This window comes from Monodelphis domestica, chromosome 8 (genome assembly GCF_027887165.1).
Source record: "Monodelphis domestica isolate mMonDom1 chromosome 8, mMonDom1.pri, whole genome shotgun sequence".
In the NCBI taxonomy this organism is placed as follows: domain Eukaryota; kingdom Metazoa; phylum Chordata; class Mammalia; order Didelphimorphia; family Didelphidae; genus Monodelphis; species Monodelphis domestica.
This window is the reverse complement of record NC_077234.1, coordinates 90439068-90466820: the sequence shown is the minus strand read 5'-3', so window position 1 is coordinate 90466820 and position 27753 is coordinate 90439068. Positions and strand designations below refer to the sequence as shown.

Sequence of the window (27753 nt, the reverse complement as noted above, 5' to 3'; positions counted from 1 at the left end):
CTGACTCCTTTCATATTGGATTTTCTGAAGGGACCAGCTTTAGGAGAGACTTCCCCAGGTCCTCGGTTTTGCCCAGGCCTAAGGACTAACTCTCCCTGCCTGGGTTGAGCCAGGGGCTGGGAGTAAATTACTTCGTGCTTAAGCTAGATATTTTACCCTAACCTCTCTCTGATTTTCTTCACTCTTTCTAGATTTTTAAAATAAATTGTAAATAAATCTCTTTGGAATTAATATAAATTCCTGGTGACCCTATTTTAAATATAACTCAGTTAAACCTTTTAAATAATTAACCCCTTTTCTCCCCTTACAGAAGGGTGGAAGGGAAATTTGAGGGGAATGTGGGGGAGAATTTGGAGCTCAAATTTTTAGAAAATGAGTGGTAAAATTTGTTTGTCTTTTATTAAACCCTTACCTTCCGTCTTGGAGTTAATACTGTGTATTGGCTCCAAGGCAGAAGAGTGGTAAGGGCTAGGCAATGGGGGTCAAGTGACTTGCCCAGGGTCACACAGCTAGGAAGTGGCTGAGGCCGGATTTGAACCTAGGACCTCCCATCTCTAGGCCTGGTTCTCAATCCACTGAGCTACCCAGCTGCCCCCGTAAAATTTGTTTTTATGTGTAGTTTGAAAAAAATAGACATATAAAACTTTTTACATTAAAAAATAGAGAAGGGGTGATACTATGAATAATGAAGTATTATAAATATTGGACCTGTATACACCAAGATTTTTATTTCTGTTTTTTAAACCCTTACCTTACATCTTAGAATCAGTACTGTGTATTTGGTTCCAAGGCAGAAGAGTAGTAAGGGCTAGGCTATCAGGGTTAAATGACTTGCCCAAGGTCACACAGTCAGGAAGTATCTGAATACAGATTTGAACAAAGTACTTCCATCTCTGGGCCTGACTCAATTGACTGAGCCACCTTGTTGTCTCTATACCAAATTTTTAAAAGGAAAAACTAAGATAAAGACAAAGATGACAATAATAGTGGGAAACTTTTTCTCCTCTCAGATAAATCTAACCAAAACAAAAGGTAATGGGATTAATAGAATCTTAGATAAGTTAATTATAACAGATACCTGGAGATCCCACACACACCTGCATGAGGCTAGCAGTATATCTAAGGCTGAGCATACACATAATCCAAACATAATTTCTAGAGGGACAACAATGGTTTGGAGAGCATAAATATTCAGCAAGAGGCTTACTTTAATACTTACTTTATATGGTAGAGGTAATACTGTATTCCTGAGAGGTTGTAATACTGGAACTAAAGTTCCACTGGGCATAACCAAACTGGAAAGACTTGGTCTTGGAAAAATTATGGCCCTTGCAACAGGTTGTGTCTGCTGCCTAAAGGCCAATCTAGCCAAATATAGCACTGGCAGTGCATGTTAACTGAGAACCAGGCTGGTTAAATTGATCAGATTAAATGCTGATCGAAACAGAGAGAAACAGGCCTAAGATTGTGCTGCTAGAGCAGCTTTGAATTGTTTTTTTTAGAAAACAAGATTAAAATATGCATTGAGCAGTTAAGCTGTTCATGCTCATTGAACTAGGGATCTTATTATTAGGATTAGGCCCCAAGGGCATTATTGAGAGGATAAAAATTTGTGTATGTATGAAAATATTCATGGAAGCTTTGTAATGACAGGAAAAACTGGAAATAATACAAATGCAATGATTGAGAGAAATGGCTGAATAGATTGCAATAATTGAATGTAATGGTTTGTGTTATTAGAAATGACAAATACGGGAAGTATAAAGACAGTAAGGAAAATATATAAAGAGATAAGAGGGAAAAAAGTGTCAAAATAAAACAAATCCAAAGCGAACTCAAAAGCAGAGGATGTTTATATTAGTACACATGTAATTTACATATTTTTTAAACAAATTGTAAACAGTGTGGAGTTAACGGGTTAGCACATAATTTTATGAATTTGTTTATTTAAATGTTTTGTCAGTGGTGGTTATTCAGTACATAACAAATCTCAAAATAAAAATAATTTTAAAAGTTAATTTTTTAAAAATAGCCTAAGGTGAAAAAGTAATGATAACTTTAAACTTTATCTGGGGTATTGGCAATACTAATAAAAAAGAAAAAGAAAGGACAATAATATGTATAAATAGAATTAATAGGACTTACAGCTCTACGAGTGAAGAGGGAGAGAACACAAATCATGTAACAGTGGGGAAATATTTTTTAAAATAAAATAAAAATTATATTTAAAAAAGAATAGGACTTAGCAACTGATTGGATTTGGTAGATGATGTAGAAGAAAAAACTTTCAAAATGTTCCTTATTAAGTCACAGATCTATGATACCTTGATGCTCAAAAACTTACTGGCTCAATTACTTCTGGGATAAAATGCAAACTCAGCCTGACATTTAGACTTTAACAATCTAGTTCCATTATATCTTTCCAGACCTACATCATATTACTTTCCATCACATGATTTAAGTTCCAGCAAAATTAGACTGCTAGCTGTTTCCTAAACTTAACAGTTTTCCTACCTTCAAACCCAAGCTCATAACCCTCATTCTTATAATGGCATCCTTCATCTCTGCCTCCCAAATCCTTACCTTCAACTCAATCGCCTTCCCCGCCCCCCCCCCCCCGCCCCCTTCTGTGAATGTTGGTGTCCTCCTAGTTGGTAATACCCAGAAGTTAAATCATGCTTTTTGTGAGCTCTCCTACAGACTCTTCAATCAGCGCCTTCTATTTGTGCCTGTATACCTGTATCCTTTTAGTAGGATGGAAGCCCCTGAAGTGCAGGACTCTATTATCTTTGTATTCCTATCACTTGGCCCTTCCCACAAGCTTAACAAGTGTTTGTTGAATTGAATTTACAGTCAAAACCGATCATGGGACCTCCCAACTAAGACCAAGAAGGAGAATGTTGTGTCATCAATGGAAAGTTGAAGAAGGGCAGGTTTAAGAAACATTAGTCACTTTTGAACATGATAAGTTTTAATCCAAGGAGGCATGTTCATCAGGAGGCTGAAAATGGAGGACTAAACTGAGGGCTCGAGGTAGGTAATTGGACATCATCCACATGAAGGTAATAATGGAAACCCAGGGACTGGATCAACCTGCCAGAAGAGGTCCACAGCTAAAGACCTACAGAAATTAGCAAAGAAGACTAAGAAGGAGCCAAGAGAAAAAAGAAGTAGGAACAATATCACAGAATCCAAGAGATAGCCAGGATATTCAACAGGATAGAAAGGTAAAGGGGAATAAGGGCCAAATGAGGAACGTTGCATCTAACAATTAGGTTTGTAAGAATTTAAATTGTTTTATGAATATGAATATATGAAAGTTCTAACGTAATATTTTGGTCACCAATTTAAAAATATAGCTTAAGTCAAAACGACTTTTAGCAGCTTTATTTACAGAGGTGGAAAGAGTGAAAGTGGAAAAATGTAAGAAAGGTAGAGAATTGTCTAGCCTACCACCCTAAGTGCTGCTTTGGTGTCCAGCTCAGCTCTAGCAGAGCTCCATAATCTTCAGCCAGAGGTCCTTGTGGTACCTTCTGCAAGGGTTCCACCAATGCAGTCTCCTCCAGGAAAGGAAAGTCAGCTATTCACTCAGCAAGCCAATGCAGGATCCAGGGAGTCTCCTCCTTCAGTCCAGCTCACTGACACAGTGTCTCCAAAGACGGACTCCAAAAGAGAAGTTCAAAGGAGAGAAGTCCCTTGGAGAGGAAGTTCAGGACTTTTTATAGTCCTTTTCCCACATCACTTCCTGTTCCTTCCCCACTTTATGGGCACCAATGATAGTCTTTCAATTTGCCTAGCATTGCCCAAAATGGGTGGCAGTAGCCTTTGGAGGTATGAGCTTACTCCAGTAAGTGACTAGTGAATTCTCTTTGTGTCAAGTAGGGGTGCTTAAGTTTTTGATTGATTAAAGTTGCTGATTGATAGACAAAGAAAGTTTGCTTCACTCTTCACAGGTTGTAGGCCATCTTTGAGAGTTTCAGTAATAGGAAGGTAGAAGGCAGACTGCAAGGAAATGATCATGGGTTTGCTATTCTCTAAGTTTGGCAGATAAGGGAAGGGGATGGACAATGATTGCATTAAGAGAGAAAAGGAAGGGTTTGGAGCTGATAAGGGAGCCCTGAGGATGTAGGCAGGTGTAATAAAAGAGCCAGGCTCAAAAAAGAAGGTAAAGCTAACTCAGTAGATGAAGGAATCATCCAGTGAAGGAGATGAGGACTGGTTTAGGACTAGAAGCAATGAGGATCATTGAGTACCCCAATAGCTAAGGCGTATTCAAAATCAACAAGAGCCTAACAGACTCCCTCTGCTTCTACTAGTTGCTCACTTTCCTGGTGGACACGAGATGAGAACAATTTGTACCCACTGCCATGAAGGTGGCAGAAGCAGGTGGTGTGGAGTGAGTAGTTTGGTTAGAAACTGAAGGTCATCCACTGCATGCAAAGACATCTTCAGTCATCTCAACCTCAGAGACAGAGTGAGGAAGCAGACTTTGGGCAATCCTGTCTCACTTAAATCCAATTACGGGAGAGTTCAAAGATAACACCCTCTTGATGTCACTTGGGCCAGTATGAAGGATAATCAACCAACCAACCTAAGCAGTTCTCCACATATTATCATTGTATGGTCCAGGAAAAGAAAACGGAGTTTGTGACTCCGTGACTAAGGAGCAAACTAAATCCTTGAAACAAGGTTTTTCTTGCACTCCATTCAACATGAGCTCTATCCTTCAACTAAGCCAAACTGCTCAGTGTCCGTTGGATGTCTTGTGCTTTCTGGTATTTGTCAGTGCTCTACACTTCAGGTTGTTCCGTTTCCCCAGAATCCTCTTCTCCCATCTCTACCTACAAGAATCCCATCCAGACTCAAGATCCACCTCCCTTCCTGATCTCTCCCTCCTTACATCTTCTATAGCACTTTACTGTGATCATTCCAATGACCCTAACTAATACACTGCATTGTATTCCATGTTTCACAAACACACACTGCAAGCTTCTTGAGATGTTAAACGGTTTTTTGTATTATCCACAGCATCTAGGATAGTGCCTTTACTGGGATATTGGTCTTCATCTCTTCTTCACGGGTAATAATCTCCTCTCCCTCGGGTACTGTGACTCAGTATTTTCCAGTCCCTAAAGTTTGAGTATCTTTAAAGTACTTTAGATTCTTGTATCCAAAAATGAACTCATTTTCTAACCTAAAAATCTTTGTCTCTTCCACATTTCCCTACTTCTTCTGAAGGTATCATCATTCCAGTCACCATCATTGGTGAGCTGATTCATTTGGATACTTCTCCATCTCTCAACCCTCCTATATAATCTGATTCCTGTGATTCTACTTCCCCCGATATTCCTTTCAACACAGACACCATTCTAGTTCACCTCTTGCTTGAATTATTTTAATAATAACTCAGTTGGTCTCCTTCTAGGCTTTCCTGTCATGATTCCATCTTCCACACAGCTACTATAATTTTTAAAGGCATAAAGCCTGAGTGACATCTTTATGTTCAAAAACCTTTGATAGCCTCCCACTGCTTCCAAAATAAGGTACAAAGTCCCTTTATTTTAAAGGCCTTCCATAATCTGACTCAAACTTACATTTCTAGCTTTATATTTTACACATCTGTAGGCACTCTACTTTCCAGGCTTTGCAGAAACTATTCAATACCTAGTAAGAATAAACATTTCTTTGAGTGAAGGAATGAAATGTCCTACTGAGAAAAATGGCGTTCTCCTGACATTATTTGGTAATGGCACACTAGAGTTAACCTAAATGAAACGTTTTATTGTAGAATGATTATGTGGAATACTTGGTCTTAAAGTGTGGTCACTAAACAAATAGCTGTGAACAAATAAAAGAACAATTTGGTGATTTCCTCTAGCAACTAATTAATGGATTTTATGGAAGGATGAAGTCTTGAAGCAAGAAGAGTTCTAGAGGCAAGGTATATTTCTTTGAGATTATATTCTGATAATGAAAAATATTTTATGATTCCTTTGTAGGGTATTTCAAACAATTTTGTACCCTTTCATAGCAGTAGGGTATCTAGCTAGAATGTTCAAATGAGTCCTCTTGTAGGCAGCATTTATGATTTTCTGTGTTTGAAACATCTGGTACTTGCTGTCAGCAGGAAATAAGTATCCTTTCTCATAATCACTGGATGATAAATGAGTTTTAAAAATCACCCAGTTAATTAAAAGTATAATATAGCATTTTCTCTATTTCTAACTTCATTTTTTTAATGCCGCATTTTCTGGTCTATAAGTTCAAAGAAGCAACTTTTCCCACTGAATAAATCAGGAACCATAAACTCAATTCCTTTATATTTATTAAAAAACTTTCTGATCCTTTTTTGTTATTCAATGCCAAACTATCTGTGAAAGAACAAAACATAATTTCAAGAAGTTCTGAACATAGCAATGAAGACAGCTGCTCGCATTTTACTTGTTATAAATATCTAGATTTGCATATTATAAATACAAGGGAAAAATGGAAAAAATAAAACAATGAAATATGACTATTCTGACAGTCAAATATCATGTTACATTAGTTGTAAAAGGCTGGCTGAGAATGATCTTCAGATCTGTGCCATATAATCAATTATTTTCTATAAAGTTTTACATACTAATAGATAATCTCTGATGTTGAATCATCCATTTTCATGCATCTGAAGCAGTGACTGAATATCTGTAAGTGTAGAGTTTATTGTCAGCTCCTCCACTCAACAGCAGCTGGTTTAACAGAAAGAAACAAAAATTAAATGAATAAAATTAATTTATGTTAGAAAATAAGCCACTCAAAACGACAACTTTATTTACTGAGTGATTTAAGTTGCAAGAACTAATAATTTTACAAATTACATTTTCAATTTGCATTGATATCATTAATATGTTAAAACTTTTATAAAAATATGATCATTCTGTCTAAGTTGTGTTGATAGTGAATGAAACTGAAAGGTGCCATATTTTAGAGTACCATAAATTTTAAGATCAGACCATTAATTACATGTAGGTGAATGGCTGCTACCAAATACAAGTTAGTGATCTACTTGTTGAAAAAGCATTATTTTATTTTACTTATTTTATCTATTTAATTAATTAATTTAGAAAATTCTTCCATGGTTACGTGATTCGTGTTTTTTCCCTCTCCTCTTTCCTCCCTACTACTGGAGCTGCTGAGCAATTCCACTAGGTGTTATATGTATCATTTATCAAAACTTATTTCCATATTATTATTTTCAATAGTAATCATTTAAAGTCAACATTCCCAATCATATCCCCATCAAACCATGTGATCAATCATATGTAAAAAATATTATTTTAGCAGCTGCATTTAGATGTATTAAGTAATAAAATCATATTTCTTCAAGTAATTCAGTAATCAATTTTTTTTTTTACTGAGACTATAACTTCTCCCCAATATGAATTGGGAAAATTTAATTGTACTTTTAAGATTTAAAAATTTTCTATAACAATCATGTAATCCCAAAGGGGAAAAATATTATAAAAAGTATTCTTTTAAAATCAATAATTCATTTATTTGTTTGAATTGAGACATATGTTGAACTTTGATGTTAAGATTTTAATGTTTATCAGAAATAACTGAAATTGCTCAGTTGATGGTAGCAATACAAATATTAGACTGACTACTGTTATCAGTTAATGTCTTTGTTCCTATACCAATCAATTTCTTACCCCAGCTTCTGTCCAATCAACACAAAGAACTTTATCTTCATGAGCAGACATATCGTAGAGGGGGGCCTTGCAACTAGAAAGATAAGTGACATTCATGAGATAAATCACATTATATCATTAAATAAAAGAATGCGTACACACACATACATACACACATAAATAAAATCACACAAACTTCTAGGAACGCATTCACTGAATTCTGAATCATACTTCTTACTCTCTGATTTCATTAGAGGAAAAGACTAAGAGACATATAGTACAGAAAACATAGTAAGAGCTTCCAAAGAAAAAAGAATTTCAGCATTTAAACCTTTTCAGTGGGTGACACATTTTAAAATGCACAAAATACATCTATGGAACTTCGTACTTTACGTCTGCTTCCTATACCAAATAGTATATAAAAGGTTCTAAATATAATTACATGCTTAATATTAGTTTTCTTAGAAAGCAAAACCTATGCCTTCCTACCTAGTCATCTTTGAATATATAATATATTTTTAATTTTATATTACTGTATAAAATGAAAGTCAATGCAATAAATGTTTTCAGTCCCTACTAATATGCTCAAAGCTATACATATTAAAAACAAACACGAAACGGTCCCCATCCTCTAAGAGTTCATGTCCTATTGGGGAAATACAACATGTACAAAAATAAGAAAATGCAAAGCAACAGGAAGAAGGAGAGAGAATGAACAATGATTCCCCAATCATGGAAGTCTAAAAGGCAGAGATGAGGAGGGAGGCCATTTCAGGACAGGGAATGACTTAGGGGCAAGTATCTAAAGGCAGGCCAAGCCAAGAGTCTTGAGAATGAAGTTATCTTTGAACGTTTGGAGTGGTGGGAGATAGGCCCAAAGGCAAGGTTTGAGCTATACTGCAGAATACCTTAAAATAAAAGGAATGTCTTTTGTCTGGTAAGGGACAAGGAACTAACAACTAAAAGAGTGTCTGAGAAGGGGTGTGACATGGTCAGACCTGTGGCTTATTTTGGCAGAAGTGATGTGGAAGAAGGAAGCAACTAGAAATGGAGTTTATTATAAATTGGAAGATATCAGAACAACTCTGGATAAAAGCCTCAAGGGGATAACGGCAAATTAGGAAAAAGGGAACAGAATTGGGCTACGTCAGACAGAATTTGGCGAGTGACTGGATCTAGTGGAGGAGGATGACTGGGAGCTAACAAGCCTGAGTAAAGCAGAAATAGGGAAGGAGGAAGGGAGAGTTTAGAAGATAGTCAATGCTGTTTTGGACATTTGGTGTTGGAGATGCTGACAGATCCTCCATGTGGAAAACTAAAACACAACTGCAGATGCGTTAGAAAGAAATGACAGGAAGCTGTGACTATTGAAGGGAATTTCATAGTTCAAGATTTGGGAGATGGCAATTTTGGTTCACAATGAGCTCTGAAATACTGGGTAAAATATAGCAGAGGCAGATGACAGGAGCTGAGAAGGTGGCTACATTCAGAATCCAGGATTTCTGAGGACACATCACTGTGAACTTAAATTTAAGTGAGAATGGGGGTTGGGGCAGAGACAAAAATTTTGAATTTGGAAAAGAACTTCATGAGAAAGGACGGAGAGGCCCAGAGAGGCTCATGGATCCCAGCTAGGACAAGGTAAAGGCAAGTTATCATCAAGGAATGACAGTGGGGAGCAAGGAAGGAGGAAGGGACGGGAATAAACATTTATTCAACTTGACAATAATTATCTCATTGGATCTTCATAACAACCCTGGGAGGAAGGTGCCATGATGACTCCCATTTTATAGTTGAGGAAACTGAGGCAGGGAGAATGTAAGTGACTTGCCTAGGGCCACCCAGCAAGAAAGAGTCTACTTAGGTGTCCTTGATTCTGGGCCCAGCACTCAATCCCCCATGCCCCAGTGTGAGGGAGGAGAGGGAAAGGCTACAGGAGAAGGGCTAGAATTCATCTGGCCTGGGGGAAAGAGCAGGAGAAGGGAAGTATTGCCAGAGACTGACCATGTGAAAGTTCACTAGCTGTCCAGCTAGGAGGCCCTTGACTGCAAGGGACACTTGAGGCTTTCTGGAAGCTGCAACTGGTGAAGGCACCTCCATCACAAGCAGCACTGTCCCTGCGGTCTTCATCCCCCATCCCATTTGTCATTCCATTAGATCAAGGCACAGGTACTTTGGGGCTGTACTTTACAGGGTTATTGAGCAGCCAGGCACGGAACATGCTAGGCAAAGGGTACAGCAACCAAGATTCTACATGGGGCACGTGTGGAGAAGGCCCAGCATTTCTGAGCATCGAGAAGGCTCCTGGTGATGGCAGATGGTGAAACAGAGAATGTTGTCTAATCTGGGCTCGGTGCAAACCGAAGACTGAGGAGGCCTGCTTTTGTATGTGAGCTAAGTAGGTTTTTATATTTTTAAAAAGCTTTATTTTAAAATGTAAAAAACATTCTTAATTCAAGGAGCACACAAAGCCAGCAGCAGGCAGCCCAGACCTTAAGTTTGCCAACTGCTGCTAGAGACGGTAATGGTTACAATGGGAGTGTGGAGATTATTCATTTAGTGCCCATTCATCTCGCTTACTTTGGGAATATCTAACAAATACACTAGTTATAGATAGTTCCACCAATTTTCATTTCTCTCTTCCACCCATTATTACAATGACATGGGTGGATTTTTTGTGTGTGCATGCATGTGTGGGAAAATAATGCATGATTATTAACAGTTTAAGAGAAAACACTAAAATTAATTTTGAGGACCATGTAATATAAGAAAAAGTATCTTTGATGGTTCTTTGTTTTTCATAGCAAGTTCTCTGTGAAAAGGACCACAAAGGAATTTTTACTCATTTGCCTCTGAGACATCAAAGTGTTTCACTCCATTCTGTAGGATAACGGTGACACTTATTCATTAGAAGGTCTTAGAAATAAAGTTTACTACCTTCTTGTATCCCAAAGCTTGACCATGTTATCAAAGGAACCGGAAATCAGCTGTTGTTCATGTGAGGGAGACCATTTCACTGATGTCACCCAATTATTATGAGAAGTTAAGGATAGTAACACCAAAGAACCATCTGAATAATGAAAACAGATAAAAAATTAATTAGTAAACAATGAAAGTCAGCAAAATCAATGTTAAGTTTTTCCATAAAACCCATATTTTCAAGTATATATTTAAATGGTAAAGAAAAATGTAGGCTAGTAACATGGTTATTTTCATTAGCTTGCAAAGGCTCACCTTTAGTTCGGGGATCCCACAGCCTGATATGTCTATCAGAGTTCCCAGATGCTAAACGTTTACAAAGTGGAGAATAGGAGATACAGTTAAATGCTTTATTCCCAGTCTAAAAAAGAAAAGGAAAAAGATTGTCAGGGGCCTCCAATAGCCTTCTTAGACGAGGTGGCTATCTACATACCAAAATCAAAAAGAACCACTTAAATTCTCACCAAGGTTGACTTAGTACTGCCAGACTCCACATCCCACACTCGAATTGTGTGGTCCCATGATGCACTGCAAATTTCATTAGCATCTGACCAAAGCACTGAGAAAATGGCATCATTATGGCCAGACAGTGTCACTATAGGAGTCTAGAAAGTAAAGTAAACCAAAAGGTATTTTAATTTTGGGAGAACAATAATCAGTTTACCAACTAAAAGTTGTCTATTTTTAAATACTTCATGAATGTCAACATAACTAAATTCCTTAGAGATCTCAAATTCTTTGATTCTATAAAGGAGGTAAACCAAACCATTTGAAGTTACTGTAAAAATCACGCTTTTAGGAGCCTTACCAAACAACACTCTTTATCTTTAACCTCTTTAGCTTTTACAAATCTCAGAATGTGATCCAACCATTCTGGAGGGCAGTTTGGAACTATGCCCAAAGAGCGATAAAAGACCGTCTGCCCTTTGATCCAGCCATAGCACTGCTGGGTTTGTACCCCAAAGAGATAATAAGGAAAAAGACTTGTACAAGAATATACATAGCTGCACTCTTTATTTCTGACTGTTAAAGTTCTTCAGAGAGCACTTTGGAGTGAACAGTCTGAATGAATGAACAACATACTTCCCTCCTTTCAGTATAGAGGTGGTGAATTATACCAAAGATCCTTAAATTTCTGGTCTCAGAATCCTTTTGCACTCTTAAAAATAAAATTCTTTTAAACCCTTACTTTCCCTCTTAGAAACGATACTATATATTGGTTCTAAGGCAAAAGAATGGTAAAGGCTAGGTAATGGGGGTTAAGTGACTTGCCCAGGGTCATATGGCTAGGAAGCGCCTGAGGTTAGACTGGAACCCAAGACCTCACATCTCTAAGCCTGGCTCTCAATCTACTGAGCCACCCAGCTGCCCCCCTAAAAGAAAATTCTAACGAAGAAATAATTTTCTGCCAGTCAATAATCAATAATTAAACATTAAGTGCCTACTATGTACCCAGCACTGTGCAAAGCATTAAGATACAAAGACACCCCCACATACACACACACAAAGTCTCTGTCCTTGAGAAACTTACAAACTAAAGAGGGCCGACAATCCACAAAGGAAGCTGAAATGAGGTAGGAGAGGGGGAAGGCAAAGAAATGCCAAATGAGGGCAACTAGGTAAGGAATGAGGGATCATGAGCAATTCTATTCCAACAGGCAAGGAAATGGCTCAATATAAACCCAAGCATGACTGTAACTCTAAGTGACAGGACAGGAAACACAGGGAAAAAGTCTCGGGGGAAAAGCTGAGGATGAAGGTTTAACCTGGGGGGGCTCATAAACTAGATAGAATTTTCAAAAGGTAATGAACACGGGGACTTAACCAGGGTACGCAGGCCCCAAGTACTAGGTTTACCATTTGTCCCTATGGACCAGGCTTTTCATTCTCTTAAACAATTACGTACAAGGAGGTTGACCCCTACACCAAATGGGCAAGCATTAAGAGGAAAAAACCATCCTGCCCTTTATATACTAATACACAGAGCACTCATCTGGAGCTACCTGAGAAAAGATCTGAGGTGGAATTGAAAGCCCAGTGAAAAATCATCAAGGCAACAGGGAAAGCCCTAAAGTGATAAAGAAGGAACTGAGTGGAAACTTCCATGAAATTTGGTAATACCATAACCCTTAGCAAGTGACTATATGAATGAAAATTTAAATAATTATCTGAATAACTAGTAATATGATGGCATTCATTACTCACTAAAACAGAAACAGAGGAAGAAAAGAGTTTGGAGGAAAGACTCTTGTCACTAACATGTTTAACTGAAAGAAAAAGATAGAACCTGTTTTTTGCAGATAATTTCTCTGCAGTTAGATATAAACATAAACTTAAACCTTTACAAAACAGAATGAGAACTTTAGTTTCGTCATCTACAAAATGATCTTTAAGGCCCCTTCCAGGTTTAAGACTCAAGTTCTAATCATAAACTTGCTCAAAAAAGGGAAGTGGGAAGAAAAGAGAAGCAACTATGTTTTTTGAAGAGAACATTCAGAAAATCTTTTTGGTTAGGGACTCTGATCAAAGACATGCTTCAAAATAATCTATCACTAGCAGAGAATTCAAAACACAGTTAAGCATTTTCCAGCTCTAATTTTTGTTTGACCAGATGCAATGATCAAGGGGTTTCTTATTTCTTAGACGAGGTGCCAGATTCCTCTATCAAGATCTTCCCATATGCAGCTCAGTGAGCATCTTTATAAGAAGCTAAAACAGATCATTCGCCCATTTCATATAAGCCACCATCTGGACCAGTTGGCAACACTAGTTTGGAAAATAGTACTAATAAGGCCACAGTTGCATATAAAAGGCTCCAATCTTAATCTCAGCAAGTTATTCTAAAGCTGTAAATTGCTGGTAACAAGGGGCAGTAGAGGCAAAATATACAGATCTGTCAGGGCAACTGATCACGAGCACCTAAAAATGAAAAATGAAAAAAAAAAAGATATCCTAAAAATACTATCAAAGGAAAGTGCCCATAAAATGACAGCAAAGAGAGATGGGCCAGATTTCCTAATGATTTTCAGTACAAAGATCTTTACATAACGAAAGGATTTCCATAATCTAACCCACAGACAACGAGACTGGTGAACAAAAAATTCTAGCATTTGGACCTATAGGGTTTATTATAATTTGATCTGTAGCCAGTCCAAATACAACCATTCTCAAGTTACTACTTATTTCTGCTGACTTTAGTGACACAGCCAGCCTCTTATAAGGAAGAAATGCCAACCTGAGTGAATCTTCAAGTATGCCAACAAGAAAGATGACCTTCTAGAAGCACATACTGATGTATACTTTAGTGGTTAAAATAGAACACCAAAATTCATTCTGAATTTTCCTTGAGGAAATCTTGGAAAATACCCTACCTAAGCAATTGTTAAATAACTTTCTACACATAATTGAAAAAATAATAAAAGGAATAAGTTGAGGAAAAAATACCCTAGCTAATGATTCATATGTAAATCAAGAACAATTTTTTCTTTGTTTTAACTTTCAAGGAGTATTCATAATTTAGTAAGCATCTCAGGCAAAAGATACCATAGGATGTTATAATACTTTTTCTTAGCAAGAAAGTATAAAGATATTCAAGTTGCAAGAAAATTCAACAAAAGTAAAGAAAAAAAAGTAAAGTTTCATATGAAACATAAAAGGAATTTGTCCTAAAGAAAAAAAGCCTGTATACATATAAATGTGTTTGTGTGTAATACTGAGCCTATCTGATACCAAATTACAGCAGTTCCCCAGAAAATCTTACCCGTGTTAATCCCAGTTGCTCTGTTTTCTGTTTCTTTCTAGGCCTGTCTGTAGAATCTTCTATTTCATCTTCTTCATTTGTGGGAACTGAAATAGAGAATAAGATTTGACATCTGTTTTTTTTTTTAATTGTAGAGCATATTAACTTACTTAAATCTTATAAGTACACAGATTGAGTTGGAAATTCACATGAAAGAAGGAATCACATTGAAAGGCTAATGTCAGATAGGAAGGTCTTCTATAGTGACACACTCATAGCAGTCTGTGAACACGATGAAGGCCCCTGGTTTGGAGAATGTCTGAATAACCAGGAGTATAGAAATATGACATTGTTCTCCTAAGAAGATAACAAACATGAGGAATTCTAAGAATGATAAGATTTGTATGAAGCAACATAGTGAAGGAAGCAGAACCAAAAGGGCAAAATACACAATGAAAAACAATAACAACCCTAACAAATAACAATAAGCAGAGCTCATTTTTATACTATTTTTACTATGTGCCTGGAATGTTAGCTTTTTCTCATTCGATCCTTATGACAGCTCTGGGAGGGAGGTGCTATGATCATCCCCATTTTACAGATAAGGAAAAGGACACAAACAGCCGAAGCCCTCCACGCTGTCCCGCCCCCTCTGTATCACGAAAGGCACCCTGGATAATAGCTGACCCAGCGCAGGGCTCCCTGTGTAGACATAATACAACACACTTGAAAACTAATGCCATGTCGGGCTGGGATGAGGAAGTGGCTGGAAGGTAGGAGGCTTCACAGAGAAGTCTGATGGGAGAACGCCAGCCAGGAAGGGCGAGTGCTTGGAAAGTGTCCACTCCTCACCCGGCTCCTCACACATGTGAGGAGGGGCCCTTTTCTATTCACGGGCTGCTGAATGGTACAGTGACTTCCTAGTCTAGTGATGGACAAGCTGTAGGACCTTGGACAAGTCACTTTACACACCTACCTCAGTGTCTCCATCTATAAAATGGAGACATAAAAGCACCTAACACTCCCCCTCCCCCCAGTTGTTGTGAGGATAAAATGATATATTACAAAGTGCGGTGCAGACCCTGTGTGTGTGTGGGTGTGTGGGTGTGTGTGGGGGGGGGGGTTGGAAGAAACAGGCATTTATTAAGCACATGCTCCATGCTAGGTTCTGGGCTAAGGGCATCTAAGCAGAATCTCAGTCAAGCTCCAGGACTCCCATGTGAGCAACCTGCCCAGAGTCACCCAGCCAGTAGGTGAGCCTTGCTGCCTAAGACACCGGCTGCTAGCGGGGGAGGCAGAGGATGGGCCCGGGAAAGGGGCCTCTGATCCCCGTGCATGCCACTCCTGGCTCCTGTTCCAGAGAGGGGAGCCAACTGCCTTCCCGAGGCACTTGGAATGATCCTGGACAATGGACTGCCCTGGCAGCAGCGAAAGCATTCCTGGAATATCGGGTCGATAATTAAAATTCCAAAGAAAAATGAAAACCTTCACTTGTCCTGTCACAATGCAAGGTTCAAGGCTTCTGGGATGTGTATTTTCTTTTACCCTTTTTTTTAACCCTTACCTTCTGTCTTGGAATCACTACTGTGTACTGGTTCTAAGGCAGAAGTGGAGCAGTCAGGGCGAGGCAATGGGGGTCAGCTAGGAAGCGTCTGAGGTCAAAGTTGAACCAGGACTGCCCGCTCTAGACCTGGCTCTCCATCTACTGAACCACCCAGCTGCCCCCGATGTGTAGTTTCAATCCAACAAACACTTCAGTCCCCATCCTTACAGAAATGACTAAATATGACATCCAGATGAATAGGAAAAGTTTCAACTTACCGGCAGACCAGATCTTTAACATCTTATCCCAAGAGCCGCTGCAAAACTGCATCAATGGAAACAGTGTCAACAGAAGAAGCTTAGGCCTGCCTCCCGGGCTGCCAGGCCTCCCCCAGGCTGAGGGCAGAGCATCCCAGCTACTTCATTGACCAGACTGTTCTTCCCGTGCTTAGCGTCGGGTAAGTGCTACTAGACGAGTCAGGCAGACAGAAGCGCGACCATTCTGGGGTCCCATCGGAAGCGTCACGCGCCTCGACCTTGTCTGACCATCCCATTTCACTGGTTCCGTTAACTAGAAAAGGAAGCGGCTTTGTCCCGTAACGCTGGGATTCCCGCTCACTGGCTGTGGACGGACAGGCAGAACCACCAGAGGTCCTGGGAGCAGGTTAAAAACAACCCCAACCTTCTGGGCGAGCCCCTCAGCTCGGGAGGGGAGAGCCAGACTTACCTGAGTCCCTGGGCTGTTAACAGCTACCGATTCCACACTCTCAGCGTGGCCTCGACAGCAATGGAGCGCCTTCACTTTGTTCCTCTCCACGTTCCACTCCCACAGCAGGATAGTCTGATCCATAGAGGCACTAAGAAGCAGGCACGACGAACTGTCTGTGGCAAAAAGAACAGAGGATGAGGAACAGTTGGCTCTTTATGCCATTCTAGAGCCTAAGAATCTTCTGTGTTTTAGAATTAATTTTAAAAGCTAATAATTTTCTTATGTGTGATCAGAAAAAAATTTTTTTAAGCTAATAAGATCACCTGCAGGGTCAATTTCAGAAAGAAAGAAGTTAAACCTAGAGGACAAAGAAGAAACTTTTTGTTCCTATAACTAATTGTAGAAACTTGAAAATATGTATAAATCAAGTGATTCTACCAATGTATTTACTGTTGCCCCCCCTCCCCCTTTTTCCCCCTTCCCAACCCCATCTGATACTCCTCACATTACAAAGGAACCAACCTTTCTTCACCCAGGCAACATCTTTCACCACCTCTTTATGGCCAGCAATTGTCATGAGAGGCTTTCCTTCTATTGACCAGATCCGAGAAGTCTTGTCATAGGAGCCAGTCAAGATCCTAAGGGATGCACAAATAAATTATTTCTCCCCTATTCTCAAGGCAGGTGTGCTTCCCAAGACAAATCCTTGAGGAGTGTTTAAACCAGGGAATGTTAATCAGTGGTCCATGGATCACTTTAGGAGGGCTCTGTGGACTTGGACGGGAAAAGATAATTAAGCCTTTACTTTCTTTAACCTCAAACTGAAATTTCACATTTCCTTAAACTACAGGAAACAAGTATTACTCTGAGGAGTCCACATGCTTCACCAGACTGCCAAAGAAAGTTCACACTCCAAAAGAGATTAGAAAACCTAGTTTAAACAATTTTTTTTTACTTATTCACATTTAGAATTCAAATTATGCTCCTTGGCTAAGGAGGAAGGGAGGGAAAGAACATGAATCATGTAACCAAGGAAAAATATTCTAAATCAATTAACTAAATAAAAAATTTCAAATTAAAAAAATTCAAGTTATAATTTAGCATCACTATTAAAGGAGAATATGTGAGAGAAACTGATTATCTATTCTATTTAATAATTAATAGCCCAGGTGGCAGCTGGGTGGCTCAGTGGATTGAAAACCAGGCCTACAGACAGGAGGTCCTGGGTTCAAATCTGGCCTCAGATACTTCCTAGCTGAGTGACCCTGGGCAAGTCACTTAATCCCTATTGCGTAGCCCTTACTGCTCTTCTGTCTTGGAAGCAATACACAGTATTAATCCTAAAGTGGAAGGTAAGGGCTTAAAAACAAACAAACAAACAAATAAAAAATAGCCCAGCACATTTCTGTATTAGATATCTGCATCTACTATGGTTTATAGCAGCAGCATAAAACTCAGATAGAGAGGGGACAGCTAAAATATAGAAGGATCCTGGTAGGATACAGATTAACTTAGAAAACCACAAATTAGCATTCTTTGTGTCCTATTACATTTTTATTTATTTTGTTAAATATTTCCCAAACCCTTGTGAGTCTGACACCTCTGGTTTTACACATGTAATTCTCAGAAATTTTTAAGAGAATGGGTGTTCTGAATCCAGTACTTTCCAAGGAAATCTACCATTTGTGAGCTCTCCCCACAGACATGGGCCTGATTTCCAGTGGCTGACCTGTTTCTAGTATAATCTCTTTTGGGATGCCATTATATAGTCTCTGTCTTATCAAAATGGTGCCACATCTCTCAGTGAAATCCTACAGAGAAAAACAAAGACAAAGCCTCTTCTCCACAAACTCTGGTAGAATCTGGCCAAAGCTAAAAAACGTTTCAACTCTGAAAGTTCAAATATTTATGAGAAATAATAATGAATTATACCATCTAACATCCTTATATTGTAAGATGACAGAACTGAGATACACTGCCAGGGGCGTCTGGGCTTCGGATGGTCTTAGCCACCTCCCAGAGCCCAAGTCTGTCCAAAAGCACCCCTCCTCTATGTGACCAATAACAACCACTTCTCTCACAGTCACTGATGGTAATAAAGGCCTTAGGAATAGGAATACTTCTCGAATAGGAGCCTCGAAGCAGTTCTGGGAAGTAGCTGGTAGCAGCTGACATCCCCGGCCCCATTTTACAGAAGTGTCCCAGGCAGTAAACGGACGAGCTACATGCTGCCCCAGTGACCGACATCTTCTACATGACCTTAAGAGTCAAGTCTACCTCTTTAAAATATATTTTTTCCTTATAAGATAAGTGGACAAACAGAGCTTAAACCCACGGCCTCGGCTTTCTTAATACTTGCTTTTAACCCTGAGCTAACTCGTGCAGGCGCTGGATCTGTCTGACAAGCCCAGAAAGCACCACTCCACCAGAAAGGGCAACAAAGGAAACATTTTAGCAGCTGAAGTCTCTACAGATGCTCTTTTGGACCAAAGCAGGAATTTCCGTGGTATAGAGAATTCCGAGTGAAGGAGACGTCAGACACTGGCCCAGAACACAGGCCTTGCTAGCCATGCCACTGACTCTGGAGCTACCACTCACTCTCTCTCATGGGAAACCTGTCCTGGCAAAGCGTGGTCATGAAAATTAAAGCCTGGTATGGGCAAGGAGGGAAGCTCCCCTTTTCTTCCATTAAAAGGGCCAGTGGGGTTAAAGGGCTCCTCTGGTATACCAGCAAGAAGACCACACACTGGCCACCTCAGATTACGCTGGGCCTTCCATCTTGACACCTGCCACACAACCGGCTCTACAGAGGAACAATGAGGACCATATAAACCTTCAGTGTTCCCTGGCACAATCCTATACACAGCTCCATATACAAAAAAGCCCTGATCCAGAGGAAAGACACGCACACCCCATCTGAAAGGAGAAATAACAAGGAACTTTCAGTCACACGAAGAACAATGGAGCGCATCTGACAACAGAATGAAGGAAAATTCAAGGGGTGACCACTGGCAATACCATTCCTCTGTTCCTTCAATTGAACTGATCCAGTCGTCATGGACTATACATTCTTCAGGCTGAGGTGCAGTATATTTCTCCACATACTCAATTTCCACTACTTCTTCCTATTCACCCAAAGAAATAAGAAGCTTATCAGGAAAGAGGCAACTTTTAAAAACTACCCTAAACACACACAAGTTCCCAACCTTTTTAGCACCTCAAAGGTATGCCACCTTTAGATAACTTTAGATTCCCTTCCAGCAAGGGAAAGTTTTTAAGATCCAATTTGGAGTTATACAAAAGGTTTAATAGTTTCAGTACGTTTTAAGTTTCATTCTTGTTTGGCCTTGCATCACATCCCTGAAATAATTTGAAAACCTATACTGAAGTATGGCAGGAGGTATAAGTGATTAGTGAACACTCAGCTCTGAGCAACTTGACTGAAATGTCTTAATGAAAGCAAATCTCTTCTTTCTGACCATCTGCTTTTCTATTAAACACTATGAAGAATTTATTTTTGTATAAATTTGTTACATAAAACAACATATTTACATTATATTAATTTATTTTGAATACATTTATATCATATTCAAAGTATCTATACAGTTCTCCATTCTGCCTTTGGCTACCCTAAAAATGTACAATTCTGTTCACTTGAAAACTTTTAGATGTTCCAAAATCAAAGAGACATAAATCAGAACTAGAAAAAGTCTTCCAGGAAGAAGCAATGAACTAGAGAAATTCAGTTGCTGAAATTAGATCCCAAGGCCTGGGGAGAACATAGGATATACAAGAAATTCTGAAGCAATGGTTCACAATGCCACCAGAGAATTAGATGTGGACAGAACTTAATTAAACACCTTAACATTTCAGCAGCATTATGAAAAATTAGCTACACAAGATTAAATTTTAATGACACAAATTAACAAGATTAAAGTCATTATGTAACATGTCTACTCTGGTGAAAATCTCTAAACTTACTGTTGAGATGTTTTCTAGTTCCATATGCTTAATCAAGGGCATTCGCAGGAACTGGCCCTTAATGAGGAAATCAAATTCCACATACTTGTGGACTCCTGAAATAAATAAAAAATTGTAAGTATCGACATATTTCATATTTGAACATTTTTCACTGGGGGCCAAGTCAGTGATGTGTATAATAAATAATGGTGTTTAAAAGGAAATTAATACTTTAAATTATCAAAAGTATGGACAAGATGAAGTTTTTGTTTTTTTAATTACCCTTACTTACCTTCTGCCTTGGAACCAATACTATGTACTATGTATTGGTTCCAAGACAGAAGAGTGGTAAGGGCTAGGCAATGGGGGTTAAGTGACTTGCCCAGGGTCACTTAGCTAGGAAGTATCTGAGGCCAGATTTGAACCTAGGACCTCCCATCTCTAGTCCTGGCTCTCAATCCACTGAGCCACTCAGCTCCCCCCAAGATGAAGTTTCAACTAGTTAACTGTTGACACAGTTATCTAGGAGGTGGGGGCAGCTAAGTGGCTTGGTGAATTGAGAGCCAGGCCCAGAGATGGGAAATCTTGTGTTCAAATCCTAGCTGTGTGACCCAGGGCAAGTCACTTAACCCCCCTTGCCTAGCCCTTACCACTCTTCTACCTTGGAACCAATATACAGTATTGATCGTAAGACAGATGATATGGGTTTAAAAAAAAACAAACAATTATCCAGGGGTTGATACTTCAATTATTCCCATCTCATCATTTAATAATCAGTATTACTCTGTACTCCACCCTATTCCCCATTTTGTCAAATCCCATTTCTCAGTCTAGCTCAAAAGATAGAAATTTAGTGGAACTAAAGATATAGTTTAATAATGTGATCATTATTATGAGAGGATTGTTTTCATAACTGCTTAAAAAATCCCTCATTTTTAGTGACCAATGTTACTATATTCTGTTATTCTGTAATTGGTTTTAGTTTCTTATGAGTTAATATATTGGAATACTCTCAAAATTTAAAGAACTAATAAACCATTTGTTACATTGGGAGGGGAGGGGAGGGGTAAACTAAACTGGGACCTTATTTCTGTGTTTACCTATAAACAAAGAAGTGGCTTAGGCTGGGCCCCTCCGTAGGGGAGAGCTCTCCTGTCTTTCTCCTTGCCAAAATTAGGGGTGATCTGGTCTTCAAAGGGGGTTAGGTGGGGGGAAATCCCAATTGGAGTAGTTCTGATTTTCTAGTCAAAATTATTAGAAGCAACATAGTACCATAAAGTAATTTGCATTTTTATTTGTCAGAAAGTAGCCACAGGTGATCACATACACCTGAAGACCAAGACACTTTCCCCAGCTGCAGTTAATAGGAAATATTAAAAAACATTTTTTCCCAACACACCCAATTCCCCTATCCTAATCCACACACACTCTTTGGGGGGTCTCAATAAATATGGTCTTTTCAGTACCATTGAGATTGCTGACCCAACTGAGCTGGGGGGTGAGGGGAAAGAACAATCCAACCTTATTAACAGCTATGCAGGTCACTGTTAATAATTGTCATCTTACTTGGAGAAAATTGTGCCTTGGTTTATCTTTGTTGCATTTTTACTTGCCACAACTGTTTTCCCCTTCAACAATTGCATTATTCATGAGCAAAATCCATGGAAGGCAGAAGTTAACCTCAAAAACCCTGCTTTATTTGTTGCTTTGGTAAAGTCACAGCAAAAATAAAACTAGCAAACCAAATAAAGCCAATAAAAATACAAGTTAGGGATAAGACTGGTTTCTAGGATTAGTTGCAAGAAGGGAATTTTGAGATAAGCTCTGGGAAAGGATTCTGGGTAAGAAAGGTATTATGGGAGTCTAAAACTAAAAATAATTGAACTTCACTTACTTTTTGGATTTGATCTGAGCTGAAAGTGGTTTTGTCTCTCTGCCTTCAATTTCAAGCTAAAGGAGAGGTTTTGCTCTAAGAGATTCTCCCTGGAAAGTCAGGATTTTGTGGAGAAATCTTTGGTATCCAAGTAGAGAATTTATTTGGAGAAAACCAAATTCCCTTGAGTCTAAAGCATCTGCCAGTGGTTCAGCTACCAGAATTCCTACTGGCTAAAGTAATTCAGAGCTTTCCATCTATAACTTTGGTTACTTAGTACAGAAACCAAACCCAGGGGGTTTCCCCTTTCTTTTTTAAATTATTGGTGGGAAGATTAGGATCAGTCGGATAGCTTGGAAAAAGGGTTTTAGGTAGGACAGGGAGCTGTAGGCAGGGCCCAGAGAAGAATAGAAGGCTCTCCTTGAGTAGGGGACTTAGGAGCTGGGTGGAAGTAGTTTGTAGAGAGTTAGGGTCATAACTACCAGTTTCCCTTATTCTTTTTTATTAAAATAAACTTTGTTTCCATAAGTCAAAGGTTTGGTGCTTAATTGGCCCTAAGGAGTTCCTAGGTGGATTGTAACACCTAACATCCCTCTAGGATAGTCCTTCATTACATATCAACCCCAATCTTTGGTATTCTACACTAGGTAGTTACTATGACATAAGAGAGTTTAAGAAAATAAGTCACCGATCTTTCAACTTCATTAGGACTTTTAGAAGAAGGTCCTCTACGAGATCACCAAACTTTACAGATATCAAAAAGAATGACAAGTGTAAGGTTCCATAGTCACTCACCAGTGAGTGTTCCTAACTTTACTACCTGCAAAGATGGTAGCAAAATAAAAAAGAAATCTCCAGCAAGAAAGAATATTGATTAAATCATAGTTACAAGTATTTATTAGAAAACTATATTTCTTCCAAAATGTTTGTAAAATAGCCTGCTAGACCAACAAACAAGTTTAATAACTATATGTTTGTAGTTACAAAATATATTCAGTTTTAAGGAAAAACAAAACATTCAGCAAAATGTAATTGTATCAATCTGTTCTAGACTGCATTTTTTTAGATAATAAAGATACTCACCATTTTTGGCTTCCAATAATTTATTGATAATGTTACTAAGATTAGAGATTTCAGAGGCGGCAGGGATAGAGAAGGGAACATTGTCTACTGCGTATCTATAAAGAGAGAGAATAACATTCTTTATATGATTGTGACAAACTAAAATAAGTCTGCTTCTCTAATTTTATCATACCTGTTTTAGACTTACCATACCAAGAAAAGTAGCATACTACAAAAGAGAATCAAAATGCCCATTTTTCATCTTTTGGTCAGAACCATTAAAAAGGTTCCAGTGTACATAATGGCTTTCAATTCAGGCATTCAAAGGGTGTTTTTGAACCCTTACTTTTCTTCTTAGAATCAATACTATGCATTGATTCCAAGGCAGAAGAGCAGTAAGGGCTAGGCAATGGGGGTTAAGTGACTTGCCCAGGGTCACCCAGCTAGGAAGTATCTGAGGCTAAATTTGAACTCAGGACCTCTGGTGCCTAGGTCTGGCTCTCAATTCACTGAGCTACCCAGCTGCCTCCCAATCATTCAGAATTTTCACAAATATTGTTATTTGCCTAACTTTTAATTGGTGAAAACACATTCAACCATAAATGTTGCTGCTTTTGCTTAGAGTATATAGTAATTCCTAATTTATCAGGGCAATTCAGAAAGTCATAATCACAAAGCTGGGAGGGGGTAGCTAACACAATGAATTATTCTGGAGTTTTAAAAATATATTAGTAGTCTAATCCTAATAAAATAAACTTTAGCAGAGTAAAATGTATGGTCTTTTAATTCTGGTTTTTAAAAAAATCAACCTTACATCACAAGATAGAAAGAATGACTAGGAATGTCATCTAATAAATATCTGAGGGTTTTAATGTGCTGTAAGCATAACATCAAACAATTGACAAGTATTTAAGTGCCTGGCACAGTGGATATCAGTATAAAGAATTAAATACTCCCTACTTGCCATAAGCTTAGATTCTAATGGAAGAGAAAAGCACATATAAAATTATGTAGACAATATAGTTAATAAATACAAATATAGACAAAGCAGCTAAGCACAAGACAGTTTACAAAGGAAGACACTAACAGAAAAGGGGATCAGAGAAGGCTCCATGCAAAAGATGGTTCTTGATCATAAAGGAAGAGGGGAAGTCTATGAGATAGAGGTAAGGAAGGAATGCATTTCAGGCATAGGGGACAGTCAGTGGTAAGGAATGGAGATGTATCACGCGTGAGTAATAAAGAAGGCCAATCTGGCTGGTTCAAAGAGTGTAGAAGAGAGAATAATGAGGCTGGAAAGGCAGTTTGGGGATCTGTTGAGTAGGACTTTAAAAACTAAACCAAAGAGTTTATATTTTACCTTAGGGGTTATAGGAAGTCACAGGAAAGCTAACAGGACCTTTGGGTACATTAAGAGAGTCCCAAGGTTGATTTAAAGAGGTGCCAGGCCCACTCTATTACTTTACACAATCAGATGACATTTAGAATGTTGTGTCTGGGTGCTATATTTTGAGAAGGGTATTGATGAGCTGGAAAACATTCAGAGGAGGTCATCTAGGATGACAAAGAACCTTGACTTCAAGCTACAAGAAGGTCACTTGGTTGAAGGAACTAGGAACAAGGAGAACATAGTAGCTATAACTATTCATTGTTTGGTTTCAAATAGGGCCAATGACATCATGTCTTGATTTGACATGAAAAGTGAGGCAGTTTCATAAACTTTCTCTTCCAGTCATCAAAGTCCAATGGCAAGACAAAAGACAAGACAAATGGTGATAGCCCAGGATGCAGTGGATGACCTTGGCATCTTAGATGTCTAGGCTTCTGCTTCAGCCCCCGTTGTGGCCTTAGAACAAATTGCTCATCTACCCATTGGAGAAGGTCTTCACATGCTTGAGGTAAACAGCCCCCCCAAAGTCAAGGGATGGGTTTGAGGCCTGTTGGTTACCCTCAGCCTAGTTTAGCCCATCTGCCAAGGTGGTTTTATCAGGATGTGACTGAAGTCCATGCTATAGCTTCACACCAAAGGTGGATGTGCTGCCCTGAATAGGGCTTGACAAACCCTCATATCAGAGGTATAATCCTCCCTGAACACCCCATACACCCAAGCACTGTGTTAAACAGTGAGGAAACAAAAACAGACAAAAGACAGACCCTGCCCTTGAGTAGCTTCCCTAATCTAATAGGGAAGACAAAATGCAAATATGTATATATGTATACACATACTCACACACATGCACATATGTGACAAATAGCTAGCTACATGGCTGAGGGTAACCTGAAAGACCTCAAACCCATCAGTGACTTAGATTTTCCACTACCCAGTGGATAGATGAGAACAATTTCTTCCACAGACCATGGAGGGGCTGAAAGCACGCAAGAGTTTGGCTGGACATCAAAGATGCCAAGGGTCATCCACTACATCCTGGAACATCAACAGTGGTCCTGACTGTTGGCTTATTACCAGATTTATCTAAGTAGAAGAGAGAGAGGCTGACAACTTTGTTAAAACATCTCTCACTTAACTCCAATACAAGGACAAGTCAAGATGTCACTCTTAGGATATCATCTGTCCTCTTCAAAAAAAGGCAGGGCAAACAACACCACAGAGTAGGCTGATGTGACAGAATCATCGATTTGGTAAACCATCTTAAGCAGCTGAATGGAGGGTGGATTGGAAGAGCTGAGGTGGGCAGATCCACAAGCACTTTATTGCAATAGTTCAAAGGAGAGGTGGTGAGGGCCTGGAACAGTGGGAGCAGTTTCATTTTGGGCTCTGTATGTATTCCCAGCACTTGGGGAAGTGCCCTGCACATAGCAGTCACCAGGGTGAAATATCTCGACCGTGAACCACGTTCTGTAATACAGTGGAGTGAGAGCGGATTACCAGGGCTAAAAATCAGGTTAAAGGAACTGAGAACACTTAGCCTTGAAAACAGAAAGACTTGTTTCCGAGAATCTCGAGGCTTTTTCAAGGCCTTGCTGGCCGGGGGCTGACTAGGAACAATGGTGAAAGTTACAGGAAGGTTGGATTGTGGCTAGACGGGAGAAATTTAACAATCTGAACTGCCCAAAAGTGGCATTTGTCTTTCGAAAGTATGCAACAGGGTTGGAGAGGAACATTGTGGAAAATTCCTCTTCCCCGACGAGCTAGATGCCAACCCCACGAGTGGGGGGATGGTGCAGAGAATTCCTGTTTAGCTGGGAGGTCAGCCTCGTTTTGGGGCTATGTGCCTTCTCACTCTCGACAGATGTGAAACAAGCCGCCCGGCCTTTTCGGAGCTTTCTAAAAAAGATCTCATAATCTGCATCAGATCCGACCCAGGGGTCGGCAAAGTGGATCACAGTCCTCTCCCTCTGGACTTCATTCGCTAAACACTTTTTTAGAGAAAAGAATGCAGAAAACCCGTCACCCTCCCCACCGCCCAACAAAAAGTCAAAACAAGTTAATAACCGAAAACTAGGACTCCCTCCTCCAGCCGTCACTCCGGACTCCCTCGGGGTAGGATGGGGGCTCCAGCAGACGAGAAAGGGGGTGGGAAAGGGGTGAGGGGGGAACCAAGCTACTTACTTTTTGTTATCTGTGAAGAAGCGCGTCTGGAGCTGCGACATGGCTGGGGCGGAGAGGAGATCCCAACCCGCGAAAAAGGGCAAGGAAGCTGCAGGGAGGGGGGGATGGGTGTTCCGTGCAGGATCGACCTAAGCCCTCTCCTAACCCAGTGGGCAGACAAGGGAGGTTGGGAGAAAGAGGGTCGGCTCACCACCGGCGAAGGAAGAAGCAGCAGCGATAGCGGCGGCGGCGGCAGCAACCCAAGCCGGGAAGCAAGCACCAACCACGTGGCTACAGCCAGACGCTACTGGGGATGCTCAGAGGCCCAGGCCAGAGAGATCGACTGACGAACCCACTGGGCCACCATCTATTAGTTAGGTCTCTTCTAAAAAGGTGCCCCCGCCTCGTCCCTACGTTGTCAACTTTTTTTTTTTTGGTTTGTTTGTTTTTCTATCAACTGGTTTCTTCCACTAGCTCCAGACTTGATGGATAAGGTTTTTCAATATTTCTTTTTAAATCTTCTGGTCGGCATCCGAAGAGGAACTCAGTCAGGGACGGCAGATACTACAATTCCCAGAAGGAAGTGCCTCCAATTCGTACCCATAGATTCGTTGCCATGCATTGTGGGAGTTGTAGTCATTTTTGGCTCTGTACTCCGAGTAAACCTGT

At 39.6% G+C, this 27753-nt stretch overlaps 1 protein-coding gene across 2 annotated transcripts; it reads right to left on the bottom strand.

Annotated features, from left to right (window-relative positions):
- Window positions 1-6308: 6308 nt before the first annotated feature.
- Window positions 6309-27245, bottom strand: WDR12 (WD repeat domain 12). 2 transcript variants are annotated; one of them, XM_001371634.5, is made up of 13 exons: window positions 27106-27245; window positions 23556-23650; window positions 20621-20715; window positions 19658-19764; window positions 17162-17277; window positions 16658-16812; window positions 16210-16255; window positions 14410-14495; window positions 11114-11254; window positions 10905-11010; window positions 10608-10740; window positions 7692-7764; window positions 6309-6728 (listed from the first exon to the last, which is right to left on the bottom strand). In XM_001371634.5, exons 1-13 carry the CDS (start codon window positions 27144-27146, stop codon window positions 6657-6659), a joined length of 1266 nt encoding a protein of 421 aa, XP_001371671.2. In that variant the 5' UTR covers window positions 27147-27245; the 3' UTR covers window positions 6309-6656. The 2 variants fall into 2 exon arrangements, with proteins under 2 accessions (XP_001371671.2, XP_056663480.1); XM_056807502.1 differs by lacking the exons at window positions 19658-19764; window positions 23556-23650; window positions 27106-27245.
- Between the last annotated feature and the right edge of the window lie 508 nt (window positions 27246-27753).

Coding starts and splice junctions, on each gene's coding strand:
- WDR12 (XM_001371634.5), bottom strand. CDS start 27,146: ATGTCGCAGCTCCAGACGCGCTTCTTCACAGATAACAAAAA. Junction 19,765..20,620: donor AACTAGAAAACATCTCAACA/GTAAGTTTAGAG, acceptor TTGGGTGAATAG/GAAGAAGTAGTGGAAATTGA. Junction 6,729..7,691: donor TTGATTGGACAGAAGCTGGG/GTAAGAAATTGA, acceptor CTGTTAAACCAG/CTGCTGTTGAGTGGAGGAGC.